At 40.8% G+C, this 12474-nt stretch overlaps 1 protein-coding gene across 1 annotated transcript in view; it reads right to left on the bottom strand.

Moving 5' to 3' along the window:
- LOC126234740 (uncharacterized) overlaps positions 1-12474 on the bottom strand; it is a 342861-nt gene that overhangs the window by 45508 nt on the left and 284879 nt on the right. Inside the window, exons 8-11 of the mRNA XM_049943486.1 lie at positions 10369-11260; positions 8378-10283; positions 8025-8172; positions 7848-7938 (exon numbers count right to left, since the gene is read on the bottom strand). Coding sequence (XP_049799443.1) covers positions 7848-7938; positions 8025-8172; positions 8378-10283; positions 10369-11260 — 3037 coding nt within the window. The remainder of the gene's footprint in view (positions 1-7847; positions 7939-8024; positions 8173-8377; positions 10284-10368; positions 11261-12474) is intronic.

The raw sequence follows: 12474 nt of genomic DNA, 5'->3' as shown, positions 1-12474 counted from the left end.
CCACTATTACCGCATCTCTACTGCTGGAACAATACTCCCTGCCACCTTTCAAACTGACAGGTGTATCTCTTGTGACATCCAGCTCAGTTCTGAATTATAGAAGGTTGTCTGGATGCATTTGATCAGATAGTACACTTTTGAAGCAGATGGCGTGATCTTATACTTTTGGGTAAAAAGAACAGGTGATAGAGCACATAACAGAGTATTCACTAGTTTCCTTGCATCACATAATATTAATGCCAAGATGGTTCTTTGGAAAAGGGCATTTACAGTTCCCTTCCTTATCCTTATTGAGTCTCAGATTTTGCTCTCTCTCTTATGATCTCATAACTGATAGGACTAACTGCCAACTTTCCTTGTCTTTTCTTCCTACCGAGTCATTTTCAGCATGAAATTAAAAGTTAGGAATATCAATCTGAAGAGCAACTAATGGGGAATGAGGAAAAAAGTTGAACAACTAAACCCCTAGTTTACAAATAATTTCATTGTAAAAGTAACAAGTAAATGAATAGTAGAAGTATTGATTTATCAAAAGGTATGTACCACATTTATCCAAATCTAAGCCACACTTGAATGTAAACTGCATCCAAAAAATGAGACTCAAAATTCAGGAAAAAAAGGTATCCGAATCCAAGCTGCACCCGAAAAATGGTACTCTAAAATCAAGGGGGAAACAAATTATAGGCCACACTTCAAAACTGAAATGAAGTTGGTTCTTTCTGACCTAAGATACAAATTAGATAGAATGGATAAAGATACATCTGCAGTAGTTGGGTTTGAGTTGTAAGCATATCCGTTGCTTAAGCAAGGTTATTTTGTAGATTAATTTACTCTTTCAAACATTTAAAACCTCATAACTTGTCTACAAAGTATTTGTAGTTGTAAAAGATTTAAAAATCAATACTCAAAGCCAGTTGCCATGCTGCATTTCTGACTGTATCACTATTCCGCATAAGAATAATATTAATGTAAACATAATACGATTTGTATATTCTTTTATGTTTGCTATTATCTCAATGGAGATTGTTAGATGGACAGGATATAAATGGGGAAACAACTAACAAGGAGGAATACATGGCATGATGTTTACATTCATATTATTCTTATGATGATGAGTGTACTGTGTTCATAGGAGCCATGTCTTGTCACTGGTATGAGAACATTCAAGATGTAGCATTGGCCATATTGATGTACACACAGTCTTTTCAATTGGCTTTTTGTAGTAGACTTCAAATGTATCACTAAGAATGCTTACAAAATAAGAATGAAAATAACTTAGAAATTGAAAGTGGACATATAAAACAAAATTTCATTAGATTTATAGTACAAATTTATGAAATGTTTAAATTATCAATTAGATAGTTCTGAATCACTGTCAATCGATTTCTGGTTGTACAGTTCTTCATTTAGATAATCATCCTTCATACTGTCTAGTGCATTCAATATTGAACATTTTTTAAATGCCTGTTGCAGAGCCTGATTTGTAACACACTTACATGCATCATCAATCGATTGGCACACTTGCGACAAACTCCCACATTTTACATGTCCTGTTGATGTCAGTTCTCTGTTATTTTTAGAAAGCCAGTCAGTGAACATGTGTTTAAGCTTGTCCTTAAATTGTTTATTAAAACAGACATCAAGTGATTGCAGAACTGGCATCATCCCGCCTGGAATTACTCCCAAGTCTATTTTGCTTTCTAATAATTTTCATTTTACTGCAGGTGTTGTATGGCCTGCATATGCATCTAATACCAGCTGACTGTGTAAACCAGCCATTGCACCAGGACAATGATTCCATACAAATGACTATAAGATAGCCATTAAATTGCATGTGATATGTGGGCACACAGAAAGCGGCAAATGTGAGCATTATTCTTTCTTGCATCTTAAAAAACTACCTACTCTCAACTACATAAAGGAAAGTTGTGTACATTGAGAACTCGAACATTTATTGGAAACGAAAAGGATAAGTAACCTTGTCACTATGACAGGTAACAATAGAATAATAATATTAAAAACTAAAACCACATAGTTCAGTAGTGTCTCTTCTTAGGCATGGAATAAGTGTGCACGTCAATGCACCAGGTGGTGAGTGCAGGAACTTCTTTAACTTGGTGATCAGCTGATCATGCTGTGGAACACGCGATCTCCATCATCACCACATCAGCCCCCCATGGAGAAGGGGATTGTTGTGTACTTCCATCAGTCCTGATGCCCTTGAGAAATCTTGATGGAAAATGGACATGCCAGCCCGAACGTGTCTGGTATGGCATCTGAGGTACCACAGTTTCACCTCTGCCTTCCACAACCAGCCAACTGCCTTTCTTGCCTTCTACAATCAAACAGTTTGTTCTTTGACATAACTTGTTAATCAGCTGGTCAGGCTGCTGAACGCATGATCTCTGCTGTCGTCACTGGTCTTTCACTTGACAACTGTGGATGGGGATAATTTATGACCATCTACTGTGAAAGAATGACAGACATCTGCCATTTTTCACTCTTGATGTAAAGATACTTGTATATTTATTTCCTCTGGCGTAAACTGTGTAATTTGACAGCATGTCAACATATATGGGAGTTTGGTCAGTGTTTCCAGACTGGCCAAGAAGGCACTGGTTTTCAGTGCACCACCTGATTATGATGCACAGAAATTCCACAAGATTTTTGTCATAATTTTTCGGCAGCCTCTGTGCAATTGAAGTTCACCTCTGGAGTAAAAAACCCCAGCACTTCATAAAAAGACCAATCCAGTTGCAGCTACCTTAAAATCTTCAATATTTTCCACTCAAGCAACTTCATGTGCCTCAATTTTTAAAATTTCAGCATTCACAGGCAGGCATTTCTGATGCTGTTCCTCAACACACTTGCCTAAAATTACTTCATAAGCATGATATCGGCCACACTGTGGTCCACTAAAGGCTAGCCTACTACTGGAATATTCAAATAATTTGTCTTTGTGATGGCATAACATCTCTGATTCTGTAAATAAGTATTGCCGCCCCACAAGACAGTGAGAGTTAGTAGGCTTTGTACACTAGTAACGTTTACACGTGGTATGAATATGTACTTACTAACAAATAGTGTATCTATGCTGTGTCACTACTCTGTTATCTCACCACCAGTACCCCATTTCCCACATCTTTTTACAGTCACCATCATCTGACATTTCTCTCTTCAATCGCATGTCACAGATCTGCAGCACGATTAGAACATTTTTTTACAAAAGAAATAACCGTCTTCTTGAATTTGGCACTATATTGAAAGCTCTTCATTATTGATCACTAACACAAGCACTTCACAAAATTCGATGAAACAGTATATTAAATCATAACAAGCCACAGTGTACCAACTCTTGGAAGAATCTTAAAGCATTATGCATTGTGGTATTTGTGTAAAGAATGTTATTATTGTTGCTACGAATATTTGAAAGGCTGCCACTTTCAAAGATGAGCAATACTGAAATTCTATTTCCTTCATTAGATGATGTATTAATTCAATGGTTGAAATTTGAAGAAAAGTAGACCCATCTGCTGAAGTTTTTGTGCCAGTGTTTATCCCTCTGCCAGCAAAGCATGTCTGTGTAGTTCTGCAAATATTCGAAGGCAAAAGTTAGTTATAGTGGCTCCTAGCACCATTTTTCAGAACTTTCATTTGCTTTGCACTCAATTCTAAGCCGCAGGTGGTTTTTTGAATCCTGAAGAAAGTGTGGCTTAGATTATGGTTAATATGGTAAACAAGATGGAAAACTTTACTGGCTTTCAGAAATATCCTTTTTTGGCTAGTATATGCATGCACACACATGTATATGCTCAGTTGTATGGCTACAATGTGTTAGCTCAATACACTGTGCCAGAACTGCAATTATGTTGTTCAGCTGGGTTGAGGTGTTATGTTCAGTGGAGTGGATGACAGGCAAGAGGAGGCAGGAAGTGGTTGGAAGGGTTGAAGAAGGATAGTTGATGGCTAGAAGGCAGTAGCAGCAGATGCGTGAGATACGAACTTGACATAGGGACTGTAGCTGGTGAGCCACTGCAGTGCATAATGACAATGATTTGGAGGGGAGGCAAAACAGTGGAAGGAGAGACTGTGAGTACAGGATCAGTGAAGTTAGGGCAATGGGGCGGGTGTGAGGTAGGGGGCTAGCAAAGATTGAGGCCAGGAGGATTACAAGCTCAAAGGAATGGTTACAAGGATAGCTGCTGTCTAAGCACTTCAGAAGCATCATTGCACCACCTGCTGCCTCTCTATCTCAGCCATCAGCCCACATTCCCCAACCCTTCAAAAAATGGCTCTGAGCACTATGGGACTCAACTGCTGTGGTCATAAGTCCCCTAGAACTTAGAACTACTTAAACCTAACTAACCTAAGGACAGCACACAACACCCAGCCATCACGAGGCAGAGAAAATCCCTGACCCCGCTGGGAATCGAACCCGGGAACCCGGGCGTGGGAAGCGAGAACGCTACCGCACGACCACGAGATGCGGGCCCCAACCCTTCCTTCCATTCCCCATCTTTTCTTCTGTTTCAGCAAATCAACACCTCTACTAGTTAGTGAGTTGTTACCTTTACTTCTAAATTATTTACATTACACCAGAATTATCCATTATGCTATTTAAACAACCACTACTTTACTTTTCATTACAAATATCAATAAATATTCTTCAAGAAATAAAAAATGGTTGCACTATCCTTACACTGAGATAGCTGTTCGACATAGACATTTAATATCTGCTGAACATTATACAATGAATTAGGCATTCAGAAATCATTTATTTACTGTACAGTGCCCCAGGAATTAGTCTGAAAATACAATTCAGTGTAAAAAAAACGAGGTTCAAAATGAACAGCAAAGACAGATTATATTTTTCACAACTGATAGGAACTGGTGCAGATGCGCTTCACTGAAACAAATGAAACTGGTGGAAGTGATTGATAAAAAACTCTTCACATATAAAGGAATGAGAAAGGTGTTTTGGTTGAAAGATTTGTTAAGAGGCATCTTTTATAAATCTCATTCCATATCTGCGTTTAGCACCACTATGGTAAGTGCAAGCATATGGGCATTGGTTTTACAACCAGAGTTGAACCTGTCAATGGTTCATCCACCAATATATTTGAACAGAACTTTGTTCTTCATGCAGATGAGTTTTGTTTCATGACGTTCAGCACAATCATTGTGCCACCCTAGTTCTTACTCGTATTTGCTTCACTTCCAAGCCTTTGCATATTTACTCTTTGTAAAATAATGGTTACATAAAAGCACATACAATATATAACTGGACCATAATTTCAAGCTGCCACTATCATAGGCTCTCCAATAAAAAATGTCTTATGTCTTACACATCGTTTTGTAATACACTCCTGGAAATTGAAATAAGAACACCGTGAATTCATTGTCCCAGGAAGGGGAAACTTTATTGACACATTCCTGGGGTCAGATACATCACATGATCACACTGACAGAACCACAGGCACATAGACACAGGCAACAGAGCATGCACAATGTCGGCACTAGTACAGTGTATATCCACCTTTCGCAGCAATGCAGGCTGCTATTCTCCCATGGAGACGATCGTAGAGATGCTGGATGTAGTCCTGTGGAACGGCTTGCCATGCCATTTCCACCTGGCGCCTCAGTTGGACCAGCGTTCGTGCTGGACGTGCAGACCGTGTGAGACGACGCTTCATCCAGTCCCAAACATGCTCAATGGGGGACAGATCCGGAGATCTTGCTGGCCAGGGTAGTTGACTTACACCTTCTAGAGAACGTTGGGTGGCACAGGATACATGCGGACGTGCATTGTCCTGTTGGAACAGCAAGTTCCCTTGCCGGTCTAGGAATGGTAGAACGATGGGTTCGATGACGGTTTGGATGTACCGTGCACTATTCAGTGTCCCCTCGACGATCACCAGTGGTGTACGGCCAGTGTAGGAGATCGCTCCCCACACCATGATGCCGGGTGTTGGCCCTGTGTGCCTCGGTCGTATGCAGTCCTGATTGTGGCGCTCACCTGCATGGCGCCAAACACGCATACGACCAGCATTGGCACCAAGGCAGAAGCGACTCTCATCGCTGAAGACGACACGTCTCCATTCGTCCCTCCATTCACGCCTGTCGCGACACCACTGGAGGCGGGCTGCACGATGTTGGGGCGTGAGCGGAAGACGGCCTAACGGTGTGCGGGACCGTAGCCCAGCTTCATGGAGACGGTTGCGAATGGTCCTCGCCGATACCCCAGGAGCAACAGTGTCCCTAATTTGCTGGGAAGTGGTGGTGCGGTCCCCTACGGCACTGCGCAGGATCCTACGGTCTTGGCGTGCATCCGTGCGTCGCTGCGGTCCGGTCCCAGGTCGACGGGCATGTGCACCTTCCGCCGACCACTGGCGACAACATCGATGTACTGTGGAGACCTCACGCCCCACGTTTTGAGCAATTCGGCGGTACGTCCACCCGGCCTCCCGCATGCCCACTATACGCCCTCGCTCAAAGTCCGTCAACTGCACATACGGTTACGTCCACGCTGTCGCGGCATGCTACCAATGTTAAAGACTGCGATGGAGCTCCGTATGCCATGGCAAACTGGCTGACACTGACGGCGGCGGTGCACAAATGCTGCGCAGCTAGCGCCATTCGACGGCCAACACCGCGGTTCCTGGTGTGTCCGCTGTGCCGTGCGTGTGATCATTGCTTGTACAGCCCTCTCGCAGTGTCCGGAGCAAGTATGGTGGGTCTGACACACCGGTGTCAATGTGTTTTTTTTTTCCATTTCCAGGAGTGTAATTTCAATGTGATGAATTTATGTCAAGCATAGTTGAGTGTTAGTGTGAATGTACTTCTGTAGAAAAAAGGCCTTCCACTACAAAAAGATGCTTCTAGCATGTCTGCCAAGAATGTGAAAAAATAACGGCACAAGTGCACACATGCAGTAGTGTAAGTTTCAAAAGAGTGTTATATGCCAATCTTGCAAAGTAAAGTGAAATGGCATGACTGTTAAGTTTACTTGTGCAAGCTCTACATTAAACTTATCAGCATAAGAAAATTAGTCATGAGAACATAAAACCTACTCAGAACTACTTCCTGTTTCAGCCATGAGAGGGCCTATATCTTGCTAATTTTGTTTACTTATTCAATCTATGTCTTGTTTAGCTCTCTCATTGTGGGGGCAAGTACATGGGGTTACCAGATCACATCTACTGAACTTATGTGTAGCAGCTAGATGTACTTAATAATTATAGGTCATAATATATTTTGTGTGTGTGTGTGTGTGTGTGTGTGTGTGTGTGTGTGTGTCACTGATTGTCAATGAAAAACAGAGAAAACAGCAGAACCATATCAGTGCCTCAAGACAACAGAAAATTATAGAAATAATTATGTATCTGTATGAATATCCACTTTGCAGTAGAGGATGTGCTGATTTGAAACCACTTTCCAGATTAAAACTGTCTTCTAGTCTGGGACTCAAACCTGGATCTTTGCCTTTCATGGGCAAGTAGTCTACCAACTGAGCTATCCAAGCACAAGTCATGACTCACAGCTTTACTTCCACCAGTATTACTTCTCCTACCTTCCAAACTCCACAAGCATCTCCTGCATACCTTACAGGACTAGTACTCAAGGAAGAAAGGCTGTTGAGGAGATGTGGCTTACCCACAGCCTATGGAAAAGATCCCAGGTCAAGTCCCGGTCTGGTATCCAGTTTTAATCTCTCAGGGACTTTCAATGATATATCAGTATATGAAATATAAGGGAAATTTTAACAGAATTAACAGATTTGGCATTCATTGGTCTTTGATATATGCCATTATCATACATTTATGTGATGGTTGTTAGAAAGTGTGTACCTGAATATCGCCTTCAAGAACATAGCGGTCAATGAGCTGATATTCCTTGCCAGATCTAGGTCGGAGGGTTGTAGCGGCCTGTCTCCCTAACCTGTGAAATAAGGAATGGGTCAATGTGAAGATCACAGAAAGTTAACTGCGTGGAAATCATTAAAGAAATAGATAGAATATCATTACCTTCGTCCGTCCTGCACATCCGATGAACTGTGTGAACATAAAGATAAGGTGTCCATGTAATCAGAAATATTTGAGGTGCCACTGCTCACACTCTGTGAATCAATATATGGAATTGCAACAGAATTTTCTCCTTCAGGACTACCAGAAACTGAAAAACAAAATCAACTATAGTAATTACATTCTCATAAAATTTTATAAATGTATGTTTGAAAAATCAAGTAATCAATACTATAAGCTTGAAATTTAAGTTTTAATTAAGATAGGTTGTAGGCAAAATATTCATGGACCCTTGAGTAAGTTCACAAAGAACTTATAAGAATTTTGGAAGTTCCAAGCTGAGCTGCTGCACTAACCTGAAACCTTTTGGTATGTAGGCCCTGTTACTTCAACTGGTGAACACTTTGCAGTTGCAACAGACTTCTGGAAACACAGCGGACTGTTTTTTACAGGATCAACAGATTTTGATCTTCTTGGTAGAGAGTAATGTAGACACTTTGTATCATAGCCAGAATGATTAATAAGTGCAGATAGATTTTCAGTCTGTGACAAGTTTCTTGCCTTGAGTAAGATTAAATCCACTGCAACCCCTGAGTCATTAGAACTGGAAGAATCTCTGTTGTTCACTGGCTTACAAGGGACACTGGAGGAGCGACGTATGTGGACAGGCAGCAGAAGGCTGTCTGACAGATGCCTTTCATTTTCCACAAGTTTCTCCTTAAGACTGTCTCTGTGAGAAAAATGATTGTTCATGCATTTTGGTAGACTACCAGTACAGTCAGATTGCCTGGCAAGAGACTGTTGCTTTCTTTGAGGGAACGTATTCCACAAATGCAAATCTAGAGATTCATCAGAATTTGGATGTGTACAGATTTGTTTTAAATAAGTAACTCTTCCACAATCACATGCAAACTGCTCTTTACACTTTTTCAAATTTTCTTGTGTTTTAAGTTCTGTACTATCTGACAGAGAAGTTTCTGCATTATTTATTCCATGTCTGCATGGAGAGGTTAATGGTGTATCACACACTGTTATGTCTGGTTCCTGAGCTTGGTTGAAATATACAGTGGGTATTTTGCATGGTGTGTGGTAATGTTTTCCTCGACTGGCATCAGCACTGTTGCTACATGCATCATCATGAGCTGAAGTTTTCGGGATATTTTGAACTGAATCTATATCTCTTGGACCTGAACTAGTGTGCAGGTATTCTGTTGGTGAACTTGGTGGAGAATTATCTCCTGGATGGAGCAATAAGTCTTTACCAGGAAGCATCATTAAGTAATCATCTGATACACTTTTCTTCTGTTTAGAAGACATTAGATTTTCAACTTTTTCTGCCTTATCTGGGCTGTCAGCGTTAAAATTTTCTGCCTGGTAATGATGTCCGCATTTTTCACATATTCTCACTACACTAGGATCAGTGCATGAAATAATATATTTATTGTCTTGTTCTTTGTTGGCCTGCATATTTGTGTCAGGGGTACATACTTTATCTTGTTCTATTCCTGCTTTCTTAAGTACATCTTTTACATTTTCATAATATTCTAAGGAATCAGCAAATCCCATGTTTTCATAATATCTGTCTTCACTTGCAGGGGCATTTGGAGCTTCACAGACACCATCTGATTGTTCAGTTTCCAGGTTGGTGATTCCTGTTTCAGTGGTACTAGTTGCTGATAAGTTTCCACCATAAGTTGTTTCTGTAACTGCTTTCTGACAGACACAAGGAGAACCACTGCAGTAGCATCTCTGATGCAGAGCAATCTCTCTGTTCCTTTTCTTCGATTTGTCTACTGTGGCATATAAAGCTGTGGTGTTTGAAGTATCACCAATTGTCATCATTTCATGCAAATCCAGGCCAGCACATCGGGAAGTGTCTTCCATTCCATTTCCACGTCGGCAGTATGGTAATGTCATGAAGTTACCAGCCCAGAACATTACTTTCTGACATGGGCAGTTCCCATGAGTATATTTTTCTTTGGTATTCTTGTTTACAGTCCCTTGTCCCGTCAGTTTTAAAGGATTAGATACAGAAGTAATTTTGTTGCGAGGCCTCATAAAACATTTACATGGCATTCTTGATGTTTGTGTTCTTGGCACAGTATCATAATTGCCACCAAATGAAGACCCTCCAGGAACTACAACAGGCTCACATAATTTGTGAACTTTTTTTGGGGTGCCACAGTCAACTTTTAATGCAGTGTCTTCTGTGTCCTCCATTACAGTATCACCCGTCATACTTTCATCAGATCCTTCTTGCACCTAGAAGAATGAATAACTAGTATAAATCTTGTGTGGATTTTTAAAGTAAATTGTGGTTAATATAACACATAGATTAATGCCTTACCTCAGAGCAAATGTTTTCAGTAAATGTACTGGGAATGTCATAATTGTGATCTGAAGCTCCATCTGTTACTGTATTTGGTATACAGCTATCCTGTTTAATAAATTCAGTATTGTTTCTACATTTATAGCTGACTTGTTGTAGTGTCAGTTTTTGGACATGTGCTCCCAAACTCACTGGTACAGAATTTTCAGTTAATTTATTCCTGTTAGAGAAATTTGATGAAGCTGAATTCTGTGATGAAGAATTATGAGCACGAATTGTTTGGGATGAACAGTGCCAGCGATTTAGACATAAATTACATGTGGCTGTCCCCTGAGCTGTGTTGAATGTTGGCAGTACAGATGTATTGTCACCTGTTGGATAGGATTTTGACATTAGCAATGGATCTTGTTGAGATGTCACTGTGCAGACTTGTTGCTGGTGTATAGGGTAGAGTCTTTTGAATGGGCTGTGCTGCATAATTTTCTCCAGTGAACTGTGAGTGGCAAGGTGGAATGGCTTGCACTCAGTGCCGGATGTTTCATTGTCTGTCAGATGACAGATGTTTGTACCAGCACAACAGTGACACAACTGTGCCCCTGCCATGACATGCCTGTTGGAATCTGGATTAAACAAAATGCTTTGTGTCTCAGGAATGGAATTGTTCTGTAAATGTTCCTGCACAGCTGTTTTTGAGCAACTAACTCCATCAGATCTAGAATGTACAGTTACATGTTGCTGAAATATTTTACAGTTCTGTCGATGATAACTATGCCTGCAGGTCATAATATCCTTAGGAGAGGCAGCAAACTGATGACCACCGATATTGTCTAGAGGTTGTTCAGTGCATCTTTCTGTAGCTGTGATTTCAGATGCTGTCCAAAACTGAGAATTGCTGTCTTCACCAGTTTTGCTGTGAATAAAGAAAATAAGGATTAGGCCATGCATACTAGATGCACTATCTTTTGTTATTACAGTTTGTAACTAGTATGTACATAAAATACTTTTCATTATGACACCACAAAATTAGGTTTTTAAGAGTAAGTTACAAGGGGCATTTAAAATTTTGCATACTGGTACAAAAATAAAAGGAAGAGTCTTGATACATACGATATTTCTGAAGTCTGATCATACAGAAGGCTTGTCCAACTGTTCTAGAGACACCAACTCAGTATTTTTATTGTTGTAGGTAAAAAAAAGGTGCGTGGTTACCCAGACTCTTACAATACAAAGACGAAAACTTAATAAAACTATATGTAGATAACGGTAAACCACCATATCTCTATGCACCATCTTATTCATTTACTAGCTTTTCCCAATGGTTTTGCCTTTGTATGCGTCCAGTGCAAACATTGCACTCACCACCTACTTCTCCCTCTCTGTGTCCACCTCTTCCCCTTTCTGTCTTTCTTTCTATTTCCCCCTTCCCCTCTCTCTATCACTTCATCTCCACCTACCTCTTCTCTTTGTCCATCTCCTCTGTCTCCTTTCTCTGTTTGTATCTTCCTCCAGCTCCCTCCATCCATATGCTTCTCCCCTCTCTGTTCATCTGCTCCTCCCCCTTTTCCTTTTACACTAACCAACTACACCTTCCACCTGCTTGCTGCATCTCCCCTTCCCTTGCCCTCTTCTGTCCATCTCCTGCTCTTTCCCCCCCCCCCCCCCCCCGACCACCTCCTCCTGCCCCTCTCTCTCTGTCCACCCCTCCCTTCCCATCCCTTCCTCACTCCTCTCTCTCTCTCCATCTCCTGTGCCCTTCCTCTCTGTGTCCTCATCCCCTTCTCACATTTGAGATGTGGTGTTGCAGGAAGATGGAATAAGTGGAAAACACACAACAGAAGAAGGGAGAAGATGATAGGACATGTGATAGCACATTATGGGTTAACTTCCTTGGTACTAGATGAAACCATAGAGAGAAAAAATTCTAGGGGAAGAAAGAGACTGAAATATGCACACCAAATAATTGACAATGTTGGGTGTAATTGCTGCTCCGAGATGAAGAGATTGCCAAAGGAGAGGAAATTGTATTGGCCAGTCACAAGATTGGAAAAGGGGAGCAATAAAGAAAATGAAATTAAGAAAATGCAAGAAGCAATCCTCTATTTTATTTAATTATTTATTTTATTA

This window comes from Schistocerca nitens, chromosome 2, assembly GCF_023898315.1.
Source record: "Schistocerca nitens isolate TAMUIC-IGC-003100 chromosome 2, iqSchNite1.1, whole genome shotgun sequence".
NCBI classification, from domain to species: domain Eukaryota; kingdom Metazoa; phylum Arthropoda; class Insecta; order Orthoptera; family Acrididae; genus Schistocerca; species Schistocerca nitens.
This window is presented reverse-complemented; position numbering and strand designations above follow the sequence as displayed.